The following is a 17969-nucleotide window of genomic DNA, read 5'->3' on the forward strand; positions in this document are numbered from 1 at the left end:
TATTGAGTTTTATAAACTCACGTAGCTCATGTATTACAGGATCAGATAATGAAGATATATAGGATGCCGGTTCGCCAATGGATGCTTGTAACGTGCCTCACCTCGACAAGAACCGGGACTTCTTATTGTGTAGCTTCCGCATATGTATTATAATAAATTGAATGTCAGGGTTTGAAACAAGTTCCACGATATGTGTGAGGATACAATGTATGTTTGTATATGTAAATATGTTTCTATGTATATATGAATGTTGTTGCTTGGGTTTGGGCTTATACAAAATATAGGGACGTCATGCCAAAATTTTTATAAACCGTCAATTTGATGCCTTGTTTGATCTGCTTCATACTATAGGTATATCATTCAAACCCTGTTTTGATTATGGTAATTATGCTAAGTATAGTGTAAGGGTGTGACATTTTTATGGTATTAGAGCCCACGGTTCTTCGACAGGGAAGACACTGCACTTCATCCATACATGGGGAACTCGGCAAGTAAGTATCTCTGTATCCCATAGTTTATGCTAAGTTATGTGTTTCTACGTGACCTATATGTAGGTTAGGATAAGCGACGATGCCACCGAAACGTAAGGTACATGAAGGAGAGTCATCTAAGGGCAAGGCCCCTAGCAACCGATGAAGGCAGTACACCACGATCGGTAGATGACTTTGCCAAATTGCTCCAACAACAAGCAAAAGTCCATGGTGAACAAATACATCAGCTACTGGGGATGCAACGGACTACTCATGAACAGGCACAAGCACAAGCCATAGTACACAGACATGTGCCTGTTCAGACAGACGTATATGATCGTTTTAGACATTTGAATCCTCTGGAATTCATGGGAAGCACCGATCCAGCAGTAGCAGAAGAATGGATTAAGTCGTTGGAGTCCATCTTCTCCTACCTTCATATGGAAGATGCAGATAAAGTAACTTGTGCCATCTTTCTCTTAACAAAACATGCAAGAATATGGTGGGAAAGTGCAAAAGTAGCATTACCAGTTGGACCATTGACATGGGGAACTTTCAAAACTGTGTTTTACAACAAATATTTCAGTAAAGACGTACGAGCTAAGAAAGCCAGTAATTTTCTGGATTTAAAGCAAGGAACCATGTCAATGACTGAATATATACAACAATTCGAAGCTGGAGTCCAATACGTACCCTATATTGCCCAGGATGACACAAGTAAGGGCGAACACTTCATGAGGGGACTTCGATCTGAAATTAAAAGAGATGTACGAATGTCGAAAGTTGCTACCTATGGGGAGATAGTGGAAAGAGCACTTATGGCTGAACAGGATGAGCAAGACATTGACAGAGACAGGCAACAACGAAGGCAGCAGTACTTTCAGAAGAGTCAAGGAACAGGACAAGGCAAAAAGACCGATAACAAAGGTACTAGAACAGAGGAATCACGTGGCAAGGGTCCCCCTCCACGTAAAGAACAGGACAGACCACATTGTCCTAAATGTGGCAAATTTCATGGCGGGGAATGTATGCAAGGTTCTAATGTCTGTTATCGTTGCAAGAAGCCAGGGCATCTCGCCAAGAATTGTCCAGGAAGTTCTGAGAAAGTACAGGGATGCCTTTTCTCCATGACCAAAGAAGAAGTGGATGCGGATACATTGATGATCACCGGTATGTTCTTGATTTCAGGTATTACTGCTATTGTTTTACTAGATTCAGGAGCCACGCATTCCTTTATTTCGGAATTGTTTGTAAGGAGACTGGGCATTACAGCAAGTACAACAGAGACACAACTCGCTATAGCCTTACCTTCCGGGCAAGAATTACAGACAGATCAAATTGTGCGAGGGTGTCCAATATATGTCCAAGGCCATCAGATGTATGCTGACTTGATAGTTCTAAGAATGACTGATTTTGATGTGACATTGGGAATGGATTGGCTCTCGAAGTACAGAGTTACTATTGATTGTGGCAAAAAGATGATCAAGTTTGTACCAGCAGGAGCTGAACCATTCACAGTAGCAAGTGCAGGTATATCCTTACCTCTTCGGATAATCTCTTGTATGAAGGCTTGTAAATTACTACAGAAGGGGTGTCAAGGATATTTAGCATCTTTGTTAACTATTGATCCACCTGTTTGTGAGTTAAAAGATACAGATGTTGTTTGTGAATTTCCAGAGGTATTTCCTGATGATGTAACAGGCTTACCCCCAGATAGAGAGATCGAATTTGTAATTGATGTTGTGGTAGGGACTCATCCGATCTCAAAAGCTCCTTATCGATTAGCTCCTACAAAAATGAAAAAATTGAAAGAACAGTTACAGGAATTGCTTGATAAAGGGTTTATTAGACTGAGCTTTTCACCGTGGGGTGCACCTGTTTTGTTTGTGAAAAAGAAAGACGGTACCCTTCGTTTGTGTATTGATTATAGGGAGTTGAACAAGGTGACAATAAAAAATAAGTATCCACTCCCCAGAATTGATGATTTGTTTGATCAATTACAAAGAGCTGCCATTTTTTCGAAGATTGATTTACGATCAGGCTATCATCAACTAAAAGTGAAATCAGATGATATCTCAAAGACTGCCTTCCGAACCAGGTACGGGCATTATGAATTTCTTGTAATGACATTTGGACTAACGAATGCACCAGCTGCTTTAATGGATTTAATGAACAGAATTTTCAAGCCATTTCTAGACAAGTTCGTGATTGTGTTTATAGATGATATTCTCATCTACTCACGAACTGTAGAGGAGCATCGAGAACATCTGGAATTTGTTTTGAAAACTTTGAAAGATAAACATTTATATGCCAAATGGAAGAAATGTGAATTTTGGCTTGAACAAGTATAATTCTTGGGTCATATCATTTCAAAAGAAGGCATATCAGTGGATCCAAGTAAGATTGAAGCTGTTAATAACTGGCTACGACCTACCACTGTTACCGAGGTACGTACTTTTCTTGGGTTAGCTGGTTATTACCGTCGGTTTATAGTGGGATTTTTTAAGATAGCATTGCCTTTGACTGCTTTAACAAGAAAGAATGTGAAATTTGTATGGAACGAAGCATGTGATCACAGTTTTCAAGAGTTAAAGGCAAAATTGACATCAGCACCAGTCCTTGCTAAACCAGAAGGACCAGGAGATTTTGTGGTATACAGTGATGCTTCGAAACAAGGTTTAGGAGCAGTTTTAATGCAGCACGGGAAGGTGATTGCTTATGCCTCAAGACAATTGAAGGAATATGAAAGGAACTATCCCACACATGATTTAGAACTGGCAGCAGTGGTATTTGTGTTGAAAATATGGCGCCATTATCTGTATGGTGAACGGTGTGAAATTTACACGGACCACAAGAGTCTGAAATATTTATTCACGCAAAAGGAACTGAATATGAGAAAACGACGTTGGTTGGAATTGGTGAAGGATTACGATTGTGTTATTAACTATCATCCAGGTAAAGCCAATGTGGTTGCGGATGCATTAAGTCGAAAATCCAATTCTATTGCTGCAATGCAAATACAAGAACAAATTTTATGGGATTTACAGAACTTGAAGATTGATGTTATTCCAAAAGGGGCTGTAATCCAGTTATCATCCCTCATGATTCGACCAACGCTTGCAGACAGGAATAAGGTCGAACAAAATACAGATAATGAATTACAGCAATTGAGGCAGCGAGATGAAGAAAAAGGAAATTTGAACTTTGAATTGAATGGGGAAGGAATATGGACATATCGAGGGAGATTGTGTGTGCCAAAGCAAGGAACGATTAGAACCGACATTCTTATTGATGCTCATGCTACTCCTTATTTGATCCATCCAGGAGGCACAAAAATGTACAAGGATTTGAAACCATTATTTTGGTGGCAAGGTATGAAAAAGGACATTGCTCAATTTGTTGCACAATGTCTAACTTGTCAACAGGTCAAGACTGAACATCAAAGACCAGCAAGACTCCTGAAACCACTACCCATTCCTGAGTGGAAATGGGAACATATCACAATGGATTTCATCCTTGGTTTGCCAAGGACACAAAGAGGATTCAATACTATATGGGTTATTGTGGATCGACTTACGAAATCGGCTCACTTTCTTCCGGTGAAGACCACATACATGATGAATCAATATGCTGAAGAATACATCAAAGAGATATTGAAGCTTCATGGCATCCCAATGTCCATTGTATCAGATAGAGATCCCAAATTTACATCTGGATTTTGGAAAAGCTTGCATCATGCTATGGGAACTCGATTGTCTTTCAGCACAGCATTCCACCCTCAAACTGATGGATAATCAGAACGAGTGAATCAGATCTTAGAAGATATGTTGAGGGCATGTACTATTGACTTCCCAGGTAGTTGGGACAGTAAACTACCGTTGGCTGAGTTTACATATAAAAATAGCTATCAGTCAAACATTGGAATGGCACCATATACTGCATTATATGGTAGAAAATGTCGATCTCCAGTACATTGGGATGAAATAGGAGAAAGGAAATTATTAGGCCCTGAATTGGTACAACAGACAGCTGAATTGGTAACCAAGATCAGAGAAAGAATGCACACTGCCTAGAGTCGACAGAAAAGCTATGCTGATGTGCGACGTCGTCGATTGGAATTTCAGGTTGGTGACCATGTATTTGTAAAGATATCACCATTGAAGGGCATTTTGCATTTTGGTAAGAAAGGAAAATTGAGTCCAAGATATATCGGTCCATTTGAAATCTTGGAAAGAATAAGAGACAGAGCCTACCGAATTGCTTTACCACCGAACTTATCCAACGTTCATAATGTTTTTCACGTTTCCTTGCTACGAAAGTATTTGGCCAATCCTTCTCACGTTCTTCATTACGAACCATTAGAGCTTGCATTGAATCTCTCGTATGAAGAACGACCAGTCCAAATCCTCGATAGGAAATCAAAAGTGTTACGAGGCAAGGAAATACCCTTGGTAAAACTGTTATGGCGCAATCATGCAATCGAAGAAGCAACGTGGTAGTGAGAAGACGAGATTCAACGAGATATCCTGAACTATATGGTACGTCAAATTTCGAGGACAAAATTCTTTGAAGGTTGGGAGAATTGTAATGCCCGGTTACTCGTACAAATGATAATAATGCTTTTATGTCGTTTATTACGTAGTTATTTAGTTCATTAGATTTCACGTGATGATTGAGGTATCAATATTGAGATTGAACATGATATTTATATTGTCCATGGTGTATTGAGAATGAATATGTGTCTAAATAGTGATAGTAAGATGTGTACGTAGAAATAGTGTAATAGAAGTGGTGGGAAATGAGATGAAAATATGGTAGTTCGTACGGGTTTTAGCATAATCATTGGAATATTGATCCAAATTGTGTGAGGCTATAACCATTAGAAAGCTAAGATATAAGGTTACAATTTTCACGTTTTGAGTTTTGCCCAAATCATTGTGGAAGACAAGCCAAAAGCGCCCCGAAGTGGGTCGCGTGTATCGTCACTCATACAATGACAAATGTTGGGAGAATGGGCATAACGTTTTACTCAGACCTTCAAATGACATGAAACTAATGGGAGATTCAAGCCAAGACATAGAGCTACAACTTTTCTGTTTACCACTTTTTCAAATTATTAAGGGAAGAGACGTTTCTAGAGCAATCTTTGAGGAGCTAGTGCGCAGAGGCAGAATGGGTGGCGCCCGAGCGGTAGGATTTTACCGCCCGAGCGCCCCTGCACGAAAAATCTTGGTTTTGGACAGAATGTTCCGCGCTCGAGTGGTAGAAAATGACCGCCCGAGTGCCGCCTTTCATATAAGAAGATAAGTTTCGACTTTTCTAAGCACTTCCATCAGTTTTCCAAACCTTTTCGCAGCAAAGCTCGAGAGGAAATCAAGAAATTTTCTTTCAAAAGCCCCTTTCTTCTTCTCCTTCATCATTTTGAAGTGATAACTTAATTCTCCATCACAATAACATCTTATAGGTGTAAGTTTTCTTCTCTTTTAATTGTTCTACATGTAAAGGAGTGATTTTCACCTAGTATATACATAGTGATAGATTTATTGATGTATTGGAGAGTATAGGAGCGAGAAACACCGTCTCGAACCAGTGTTCGTAAGCTTGGACTGTAAGTTGGCATGTTCTTGAAGTAATACATGAGTAGTATTATGTGTTCAAATACTTCCCATTGATTATTACTACATGTACATTGTTAGTATGTTTATTGATGAAAACATAGCACCATATTCCATTGTTATGTATTAAATACGTAAGGAACTAATGAATATTGAAGAGGGGTGCTATGTCATGGACACGAACATGAACATGAAAAGAAAAGGACTGATTTTACATGATATAGAGCTTGTTGACATTATGGGTGGTTTTAAGTCCACCAAAGCTATTGGCCAATATATGTTCATGGGGCGTGGGGATGCCAAAGGTTGCTCCCTGACGTCCAACACAGTAGTAGCTATATAATAAAGCAAGCACGGTAGTACAGGTCAACTAATGAGGCTCAAGTACAAAAATGAACATTGAATATATGCTACGGTATGACATGTTTTTAAGATTCATTATTGATCACGACTTGATATGTATGTACCTTCGATGCATATTGATACGTATAAGTGCCAACTTATTGAGTTTTATAAACTCACGTAGCTCATGTATTACAGGATTAGGTAATGAAGATATATAGGATGCCGGTTCGCCAGTGGATGCTTGTAACGTGCCTCACCTCGACAAGAACCGGGACTTCTTATTGTGTAGCTTCCGCATATGTATTATAATGAATTGAATGTCAGGGTTTGAAACAAGTTCCACGATATGTGTGAGGATACAATGTATGTTTGTATATGTAAATATGTTTCTATGTATATATGAATGTTGTTGCTTGGGTTTGGGCTTATACAAAATATAGGGACGTCATGCAAAAATTTTTATAAACCGTCAATTTGATGCCTTGTTTGATCTGCTTCATACTATAGATATATCATTCAAACCCTGTTTTGATTATGGTAATTATGCTAAGTATAGTGTAAGGGTGTGACATTTATGTAGCATAAAATTTCGAGCACCACGTGTACTAGAGTGTAGCATATACAAAAACACAACTATGACATTCATAGGGTGTAAAGAAATCATACCTATCAACCTCTTGAGGTTGATGATGACTCCAACTAAGGTGTAAACTCCTTAGATCTTGAATGGCAAGACAATCTTCAAGCTTCCCTTTGAGCCCACCTTGCTCAAATTTTAAGCCCACCACCAACTAGCTAGAACCCCTCATATTTTGCACTAGAAAAATATGAGGATTTTTCTTTGAGAAGTATTTTCTTTCTTCAACAATTGAAGAACAAAATAGATAAAAAGATGAGGGAGAGAAAGATCCAAAATTTCGGCCATTGCTCATGGAATGAAGGGGAGGGAGACTTGTCTTGATTGTGGGAAAAGCTAAAAACACTTTTTGGCATCCCAAGCCTTGATAATAGAAAAAGCTGTCTCCCCAACCTTTCACATCCCATGCATGCAATATTATATTTTTTTAACAATTAAAAATACATGGACTTAATTTAATTATCTCAAACATATTTGAGACTAATTAAACATTACTTGAATTTACTCAAGTCGCTAGTTGAATAATTATTTTACTATTGGGCTCTACAAGACCCAATATGATTTAATTAATTCAACACTTGAATTAATTTAATTATTTGGACTCTACTAGGCCCACTAGTGTTAAATTAATTCAACACTTGAATTAAATTAATTTAGTCCATAATAATGTTTATGAAAATCACAATTTTCAAATACATTATTTACTTGGCCAACTATTAATTTAGGAACACATTCATAAATTAAAAGTTACATTTCTCTCATAGAAGTCATACTTCTATTTTTCTTTACGTCTATAAACTCATTTATAAACCGTTCAACACTTTGAACTATTTTACTTCTCAACGGGATCTAGAAAGCTGGTATTTGTGTGGCCCTCAATGGTTCATTGATACAACTGACCGTGGGTTCACATCTCCATGTGATTCGGACTAAACATGTCCTTATATGAGCATACCCCAATTGCTCCATTCTTACTTATCAACTCCTTGATAACAAGAACGTCTGAACTCAAATCTGATAGTACCCAACCAATCATGTTAATCTCCTAGCAGCATCGCTTACATGATTCCCTAGGTATCAAATGATAGTGCCTGCAAGAACCATTCAATTATGGTTAGCGTACAGTACGGTCCCTTCAACTCATATATCCCGATCGATTCGACAACCATTGGTTTATCGAGAGTTGTCAATGAATCGATACTATGTGTCATGTCGTAGTTGCATCGATGGTGTAATCTATGAAACCCCTTTCATAATTACCACCATAATCTGATCAGAGATTTCAACCTACATACACATGAGAACTCATAGGATATCCATACCCGAAGGTAAGCGGTGAATCCCCGACTACAATGCATGGACTCCTATATGTTTCGACAGAACACCAAACCTTGCCACCTGATGACCCCATGAGAGTCGGTAAACAAGTCAAAGTGTAATTCTAGCACATAGAGTCTCAATGTTGTCCCGGGTCATAAGGGCTAATAGTGTACAACCATAAACTAGGACTTTTCCACTCGATAAGTGAGAACCACTTGGAAAGTCCTTTATGGAGGGTTGTTCAGTGCACTCTACAAGAAGCACCTATCTGCATGTTCGGACATCACAATGTCCCCTACCAATGAAACATGGTACTCACATCGCAGATACTAGTCTCGAACTCTAGCAGCCTATATCTTTCTTAGCTGCGGCTGAATCGACTAGGAACTGTTTAGAATATATAGTATTTCAAATATGAGTTTGATGATACTCATCATACGAGCATCTCATATTCTTTCTACTATTTGTATATTCAAGGGCTTTATCTCTGCAACTAGCATGGGTATACAGATAAAGATGTGCCAAAACAATAATTTCAAATATTATTAAAATAAAGATTGCTTATACATAGAGTTTCATTGTGAACACTCGGCCAACACTTGGCTCGACGTGCACCTACTCTAACAATCTCCCACTTGCACTAGAGCCAACTACCCATATGCTTCAAACCCATTGATTCGCGATGCTTCTCGAATAATGGTCCAGGTAAAGGCTTAGTTAGTGGATCAGCAACATTATCTGCGGAGCCGACTTTGTCAATCGTGACATCTCCTCTTTCCACGATCTCTCTGAGGATCTGGTACTTTCTCAATACGTGTTTGGACTTCTGATGAAACCTTGGCTCCTTTGCTTGAGCTATAGCTTCCGTGTTGTCACAAAACACAGGGACATGAGCAACTTCATTAGGAATGACGCCCAACTCTTGGACGAAATTCCTTATCCAAACAGCCTCCTTTGCTGCAGCTGATGCAGCAATATATTCTGCCTCCGTGGTGGAATCCGCTGTAATGTCTTGCTTGGAACTCTTCCAAGAGACAGCAACACCATTGAGCATGAATATGAATCCTGAGGTTGACTTCAAGTCATCGATATCGCTTTGGAAGCTAGAGTCGTTATAGCCTTCCAATTTCAGTTCTCCTCCCCATAGACCAAGAACAACTTATTAATCCTTCTCAAATACTTATGGATGTCTTTCACAGCTTTCCAATGTGGAAGACCAGGGTTCGATTGATATCTAGCCACGTCAGGATGTGTAGATATCATCCCATACATGATGCTACCAATCGCAGATGCATAAAGAATGCTTGTCATCGCCGCTATCTCTGCATCAGTCTTGGGAGACATAGACTTGGATAGGGACACGCCATGACACATTGGTAGATGTCCTCTCTTGGACTCATCCATCGAGAACCGCTTCACGATGGTATCAATGTATGTGGACTGGGTGAGACCAAGCAATCTTCTTGATCTATCTCTATAGATCTGTATTCCCAATATAAAATATGCTTCACCCAAGTCCTGCATCGAGAACTTACTCGATAACCATATCGTAGTTGATTGCAACATCCCTACATCATTCCCAATGAGTTGAATGCCATCAACATAAAGTACAAGGAATGTCACAACACTCCCACTGACCTTCTTATACACACAGGGTTCCTCAGGATTCTTAGTAAAACCAAACTCTTTGATTGTACTGTCGAATCTGAGGTTCCAACTCCTAGATGCCTTCTTTAGATCATAAATAGTTATCTGAAGTTTGCATACCATATGCTCACTTTCGATAGATGTAAAGCCTTCAGGTTGAGACATGTAAATTTCTTTCTTAATATCCCCATTAAGAAATGTTGTCTTGACATCCATCTGCCATATCTCACAGTCATACCATGCAGCTATGGCTAGCAATATCCTTATAGACTTTAACATTGCAACTGGAGAAAAGGTTTCCTCAAAGTCAACTCCTTGTCTTTGAGTTTATCCTTTTGCCACCAATCGCACCTTGAAGGTCAATACCTTCCCATTCGCCCCAAGTCCCTATGGGAACCGTTCCCTCAGGTGGATCCACAAGATTCCACACCTGGTTCGAATGCATGGAATTTATCTCAGATTCCATAGCTTCAAGCCATTTGGATGAATCGGAATCAGATAACGCTTCCTTGAAGGTCCTTGGATCACATCCAAGGTTAGGCTCATCATGGCCCTCTTCAAGAAGCAGACCATACCTCATAGGTGGTCTCGAGACTCTCTCGGATCTTCTAAGAGCTTGTATCTCCTCTCTTGGCTCTTCGGGTGTGGGTTCTATAATTGTGGGTGTCTCTCGAACCTCTTCGAGTTCTATCATCTCCCCTTTTCTATACAATAGAAATTTCCTTTCCAAAAAGATTGCATTCCTAGAAACACACTTTTGTTTCTTGGGGATGATAGAAGTAGTATCCAACCGAATTCTTTGGATATCCCACAAATTAACATAAAATGGATCGACTATCCAATTTATCTCCCACTACCTGCTTCACATAAGCAGAGCACCCTCATATTCTAAGATAAGAATACTTGGGAGGCTTACCCATCCATATCTCATATGGTGTTTGCCTTTGAATGGATATTTAGTGGAATATCTTTCAATTTTAAGTTATAAAGATCGTTTTCAAGTTCACCAGTACCAATCAAACATTCATTCTTGTAAATATTGCAAACACCTTTGCTAAATAAACAAGAATATCCATCTTTATCTAGCATAGAAATGGAAACAATGTTTTTCACCAAATCAGGTACAAACAAAACATCTCTTAAAATTAACTTAAAATCATTGTCCAAAAGCAAGTAAACATCTCCTATGGCCTTGGCAGCAACTCTTGCTTCATCGCCCACCCTCAAGAAGGTCTCACCTTCCCTAAGCCTTCTACTTCTTCCCATCACTTGTAATTCATTACAGGGATGTGAGTCACAACCGGTATCCAATACCCAAGAAGTAGAGTTAATTGAAATGTTTACTTCAATATGGAACATACCGTTTCCAGAACTCTTCTGGGCAAGATATTCCCTGCAATTACGCCTCCAATGTCCTGGCTTCTTGCAGTGATGACAAACATCAACAGTCTTGTCAGCCTTTACTGGTGTGGCTGCCACAACGGGATTCGGAGCTTGCCTCTTCAAGGGCACGTTCTTCTTGGGATGTTGGAAAGAACGTTTCTTTCCCTTCCCAGGTGGATCAGTCTTCGTACCAGATGAAGAATCCACATAAAGAACCGACTTCTCATCATTTATAGAAGCCTGCATATAAAACTTGGCTTTCAAGTCATGGTCACACCATTTTTTGTAAGTTTGCAATTCCTCAGGAGTGCAGTTAGCCGGAGCCTCAACAGGAGACGACTTAGTAAGTGTATACGCTATCCTTTCCGAATTCAAGAAGATTTCAGATTTATTAGCCAATTGAGATAATTAGGTCCGGTTAATACGTGTTTGTGGAGTATTACAGATAGCGAATTGCGAATTGAAGACATTGTCAAAAAGTATTGAAAAGTAAACAGATAAATGTTAATGACTATTTAAAATATTTAGTAAGATATAAAGTATGGACTTTTACTTCCTAAATGTTTACTCCCACTGTTTTGACATCTTTTACTACCCTCTAGTGAAAACGGGAAACTCTTTTCCTCAGTAGGTACGCAAGGTCCAATTAGCGAATCATGATCCCGAATAATATCAGCCAATCACAATTCCTAAAAGGTAGTTTCCAATTGCATCACAATGCAACCCTCTACGTAAACTTTTGTCTCACGTTTGATTAGGACCCAATAATATGACGTCGTTCATCTTCACGTGTCAAGCCTTACCCATCGATGTTGAACCTTAATGGACGGTCGCCATGAGTTCCCTCAATAATATGAGCCGAAATCATGGGAGTTCCACGTAGTTCACATCACCATGTCAATGGATGTCACAGCTTTCCGGCACCCAGGGCCCCCCCAATAATATGAGCCGAGCCCCGGGTACAGGTAGAGTTCATAATGTACCCATTGTCGATGGAAGACATGGAAATTATAAACAATTTTATAATTCCCCTTTTCGGGCTTGATATTAATTTTGAATCTTATTCAAAATGAGGGTTTTTTAAATTTGAAAGGTCTCATCATTGATTTTATTTAAAAGCTCGCCATGTTTGATCGTATGTTTGCCGAATTCATGCAACTTTGTTATTATCATAATAAGAACGCACAAACTCATTATTTATAGCATATCATGCATATATTATAAACAGTAAACAAAACAAGGATGATCAATCGCCCCAATACTAATGGCCCGTGTGAGCTAAACACGGGTCTAGGTCCAATCCTAGGGTAATGCAAGGGATGCAAATGCAACTATTATATTATCTTTCAATATTTACATGTCTTCGATCTTCATAATGATCAAGGCCACCATCTTACAATCTTGATCTTCCACTATACTAATATTTACAAATAAATATCCATGGAAAATAGGGATACATCTCATGGGGTGGGAACGGGCCATAAACCAAGCCTACTTTAAATTTGATAATTATTACCATCATTCAACACAAAATATCCTAGCATACACCTAGCAAATTGGGCTTGGGCTTTTGATCATCCTTCATGCATAATATCACATATCATACACCATCAATTGATTATCACAATAATTAATTGATCCAATATTATATATCTTGATCCAATCACTAACCGCCACGATTATAAACTAAATTAACAAAGTATACAAACTCCTTTGTCTACTTTTCAATTAATTTATTTATAACTGAATTTCTTGTAAATCACCATTTACTATAAATAACTAAAGTCCAACTTCAATTATTTATTTCATGAGAAAATATTTGTAATTTTTGTAATTTTAAACTTAAGGGCCCAAAAACACATTTTTCACCAAAAATATTTTGGCCCATTTAAAATTCACAAATATGTTAGCCATCCAATGGCCCAACAACTCAAGGCCTATGACACTTTGATATTTCAAAACACCTTTTGAAAACTCTAGTCGTCATCGCCAACGCCAGAGCTCCGTCGCCGGATTCCGGCCAACCAAATTTTTTTTTTTAAAGATAGGGGCGTTCGGGCAGCACCTCGGGCTGCCCTTGCTGCCCGAAATGGGCAGCCCCTCGGGCGGCCCAAGCTCCCCGAAATGAGCAGCAACATGCTGCCCAAAACCGTGCCCAAAAAGCCTTGGTTTTTGTTGCAAAATTTTATTCTCATGCGGTTAGAAATCGATCTCAATATAATATCATGTATATGCTACACAAACTAGTACCCTTAGCTCTGATACCACTTGAAAGAGATCGATTTTAGGTGCGCGAATTCGCAACGCAAGCAATAAAATTTTCGAAAATCATATTTATGTAGCATAAAATTTCAAGCACCACATGTACTAGGGTGTAGCATATACAAAAACACAACTATGACATTCATAGGGTGTAAAGAAATCATACCTATCAACCTCTTGAGGTTGATGATGGCTCCAACTAAGGTGTAAACTCCTTAGCTCTTGAATGGCAAGACAATCTTCAAGCTTCCTTTGAGCCCACCTTGCTCAAATATTAAGCCCACCACCAACTAGCTAGAACCCCTCATATTTTGCAATAGAAAAATATGAGGATTTTTCTTTGAGAAGTATTTTCTTTCTTCAAAAATTGAAGAACAAAATAGAGAAAAAAATGAGGGAGAGAAAGATCCAAAATTTCGGCCATTGCTCATGGAATGAAGGGGGGGGGGGGGGGGGAGACTTGTCTTTATTGTGGGAAAAACTAAAAACACTTTTTGGCATCCCAAGCCTTGATGACAGAAAAAGTTGTCTCCCAAACCTTTCACATCACATGCATGCAATACTATATGTTTTTTAACAATTAAAAACCCATGGACTTAATTTAATTATCTCAAACATATTTGAGAATAATTAAACATTACTTGAATTTACTCAAGTCACTAGTTGAATAATTATTTTACTATTAGGCTCTACAAGACCCAATATGATTTAATTAATTCAACACTTGAATTAATTTAATTATTTGGACTCTACTAGGCCCACCAGTGTTAAATTAATTCAACACTTGAATTAATTTAATTTAGTCCATAATAATGTTTATGAAAATCACAATTTTCAAATACATTATTTACTTGGCCAACTTTTAATTTAGGAACACATTCATAAATTAAAAGTTACATTTCTCTCATAGAAGTCATACTTCTATTTTTCTTTACGCCTATAAACTCATTTATAAACCGTTCAACACTTTGAACTATTTTACTTCTCAACGGGATCTAGAAAGCTGGTATTTGTGTGGCCCTCAATGGTTCATTGATACAACTGACCGTGGGTTCACATCTCCATGTGATTCGGACTAAACATGTCCTTATATGAGCATACCCCAATTGCTCCATTCTTACTTATCAACTCCTTGATAACAAGAACGTCTGAACTCAAGTCTGATAGTACCCAACCAATCATGTTAAACTCCTAGAAGCATCGCTTACATGATTCCCTAGGTATCAAATTATAGTGCCTGCAAGAACCATTCAATTATGGTTAGCGTACAGTACGGTCCCTTCAACTCATATATCCCGATCGATTCGACAACCATTGGTTTATCGAGAGTTGTCAATGAATCGATACTATGTGTCATGTCGTAGTTGCATCGATGGTGTAATCTATGAAACTCCTTTCATAATTACCACCATAATCTGATCAGAGATTTCAACCTACATACACATGAGAACTCATAGGATATCCATACCCGAAGGTAAGCGGTGAATCCCCGACTACAATGCATGAGCTCCTATATGTTTCGACAGAACACCAAACCTTGCCACCTGATGACCCCATGAGAGTCGGTAAACAAGTCAAAGTGTAATTCTAGCACATAAAGTTTCAATGTTGTCTCGGGTCATAAGGTCTAATGGTGAACAACCATAAACTAGGACTTTTCCACTCGATAAGTGAGAACCACTTGGAAAGTCCTTTATGGAGGGTTGTTCCGTGCACTCTACAAGGAGCACCTATCTGCATGTTCGGACATCACAATGTCCCCTACCAATGAAACATGGTACTCACATCGCAGCTACTAGTCTCGAACTCTAGCAGCCTATATCCTTCTTAGCGGCGGCTGAATCGATTAGAAACTGTTTAGAATATACAGTATTCCAAATATGAGTTTCATGATACTCGTCATATGAGCATCTCATATTCTTTCTACTATTTGTATATTCAAGGGCTTTATCTATGCAACTAGCATGGGTATACAGATAAAGATGTGCCAAAACAATAATTTCAAATATTATTAAAATAAAGATTGCTTATACATAGAGTTTCATTGTGAACACTCGGCCAACATTTGGCTCGACGTGCACCTACTCTAACACGTATCTCTGGCACTGATGTCGTTCTAGGCCAACTGATCACAATTTTAACTTTAATAGGATCGACCGAAATACCATTTCCAGATATGATATGTCCTAGAAATACAACATGATTCAGCCAAAACTCACACTTCGATATCTTGGCATACAATTTCTCAGCCCTCAGAGTATTCAATACAATTCTCAAATGTTCGGAATGATCATTCAAATTCTTTGAATAAATCAAGATGTCATCAATAAAAATAATCACAACGTCATCAAGATACTTAAGAAATACACGGTTCATCAAACCCATAAAGACAGCTGGAGAATTCGTTAAACCAAACGGCATGACTATAAACTCATAATGGCCATACCTGGTTCTAAAAGTTGTCTTCGATATATCAGAATCTCTGACTCTCAGCTGATGACATCCAGATCTCAGATCGATCTTGGAATAGACAGAAGAACCCTGCAACTGATCAAATAAATCATTGATACGAGGCAAAGGATATTTATTCTTTATCGTAGCCTTGTTCAGTTGCCAGTAGTCAATGCATAGTCTCATTGAACTGTCCTTCTTTCTGACAAACAGTACTGGAGCACCCCAAGGAGAAACACTCGGTCTGATGTAACCCTTGGCCAGTAAATCTTCTAACTGAACTTTCAATTCTTTCAGTTCAATCGGTGCCATTCTGTATGGAGTTTTAGAAATAGGAACAGTACCTGGTATCAATTCAATATTGAAGTCTATTTCTCGGATTGTAGGAAAACCCGGAATCCCATCTGGGAAAACGTCAGCAAACTAACATACCACTGGCAAATCTGCCAATTACGGGCTAGATTTCAGTACATCTACTGAATACACAAGGAATCCCTCTGCTCCTTTTTGTAATAATCGAGTCATAAACAACGTAGATATCAAAGGAATTCTAGATCTAGAACCCTTACCGTAAAATTTTCATTCGTCAGCCATTTCATGTCTGAATCTAACAATCTTCTGGAAACAATCTACGGTAGCTCTGTAAATGGTCAGCATATCAATACAGATAATGCAGTCAAAATCAGACAACCCGAGTACAATACAATCTAACTCAATCTCATTCCCATCATACCTGCAGTGTACAACGTTTAACATACTTCACTGATACAAGACCTCTCCCCAAAGGTCAAGAGACAGATACTACAGCAGATAATAACTCAACAGGCAATTCATGAATCAAAGCAAATCGCTCAGGTATGAAAGTATGTGATGCACCAGTATCAATCAATACATAAGCAGAGTAACCACAAAGAGAACAATCTGGCCTACTGTCTCGGAGGTGCTTTCTGTGCATGTTCTTCAGTCAGTGCAAACACTCTGGCCTACTGTCTCGGAGGTTGGCTAATAGTCTGGCTTCCTCCTGGTCTCGGTTGCGACTGAGTAGTAGGTGGCTGGAATGAGTTCACAGCAGATGATCGTCTATCAGTCTGAGCCACTGATCCAGATGATTCTGCTCCCTGGGATCGTTGAGAACCTCGCTGTGGACAAACTTTAGCAAAATGTCCCTGCTGTCTGCAGATGTTGCAACTACCAAGCACTCCATGGCATTGCTCTGTGGGATGCCTCCCTCCACATGTTCTGCAATAGACCCCGGTATAATTATGGCTTTGTCGTGAACCACTGGAGCTAGATGAACTACTACCAGACTTAATAAACTGTTTTCCTTGAGCTTTCAAATGATCTTTCTTCTTCCCACTGCTACTATTGCCACTCTCACAATCAACAGACGTCTCAGTGCCCTTCAAAGTTGGCGGTTTGAACGACTGAATCCCCTTCAGCAGTGTTTCCATGGGTGTCGCTATAACATTCATCGGATTAATAGAAGTACTATCTTTTTCTGGGATTCTTCGAGGAGGCATATCTGATTATCCAAAGGATTAGTAATCAAGTCTAACAAATCTGTTTCAGTCCTCCTCTGATCATCTTACTGCTGATCAAGAATCGGTTCTGATTCATTCTCTAGTCATATATGTTTCTAATCAAATCAGATATTCAGGTAAACATGTATTAAAGCAGTAAAACATGTTGTCATCACACAAAAGCAAGGAAAGAAAACTCAATCTACCCTGCTCACTCTCTTTTAAGTCGGTCTAAGGAACCTACTGCTCTGATACCACCTGTTGTGTGGACCCAAACCTAATTCATCTTCTTAATCGTCTTTGGGATTAATTTGATCAA

At 38.9% G+C, this 17969-nt stretch overlaps 1 protein-coding gene across 1 annotated transcript; it reads left to right on the plus strand.

The window, feature by feature from the left end:
- Positions 1–592: 592 nt before the first annotated feature.
- LOC142523808 (uncharacterized) lies at positions 593–3455 on the plus strand. Its single transcript, XM_075627538.1, has 3 exons — positions 593–1658; positions 2850–3178; positions 3426–3455. The coding sequence occupies exons 1-3, from the start codon at positions 593–595 to the stop codon at positions 3453–3455; spliced, it is 1425 nt and encodes a 474-aa protein (XP_075483653.1).
- Positions 3456–17969: the final 14514 nt, after the last annotated feature.

The sequence above is a fragment of the Primulina tabacum genome, chromosome 14 (genome assembly GCF_025594145.1).
Source record: "Primulina tabacum isolate GXHZ01 chromosome 14, ASM2559414v2, whole genome shotgun sequence".
In the NCBI taxonomy this organism is placed as follows: Eukaryota; Viridiplantae; Streptophyta; class Magnoliopsida; order Lamiales; family Gesneriaceae; genus Primulina; species Primulina tabacum.

Bases quoted from the DNA above. Each gene is read 5' to 3' on its own strand.
- LOC142523808 (XM_075627538.1), top strand. From the start codon at position 593: ATGAAGGAGAGTCATCTAAGGGCAAGGCCCCTAGCAACCGATGAAGGC. The intron at 1,659-2,849 runs GTATTACTGCTA...TTTCAAAAGAAG, and splicing joins CGGTATGTTCTTGATTTCAG to GCATATCAGTGGATCCAAGT. The intron at 3,179-3,425 runs GTGATTGCTTAT...ACTATCATCCAG, and splicing joins TTTTAATGCAGCACGGGAAG to GTAAAGCCAATGTGGTTGCG.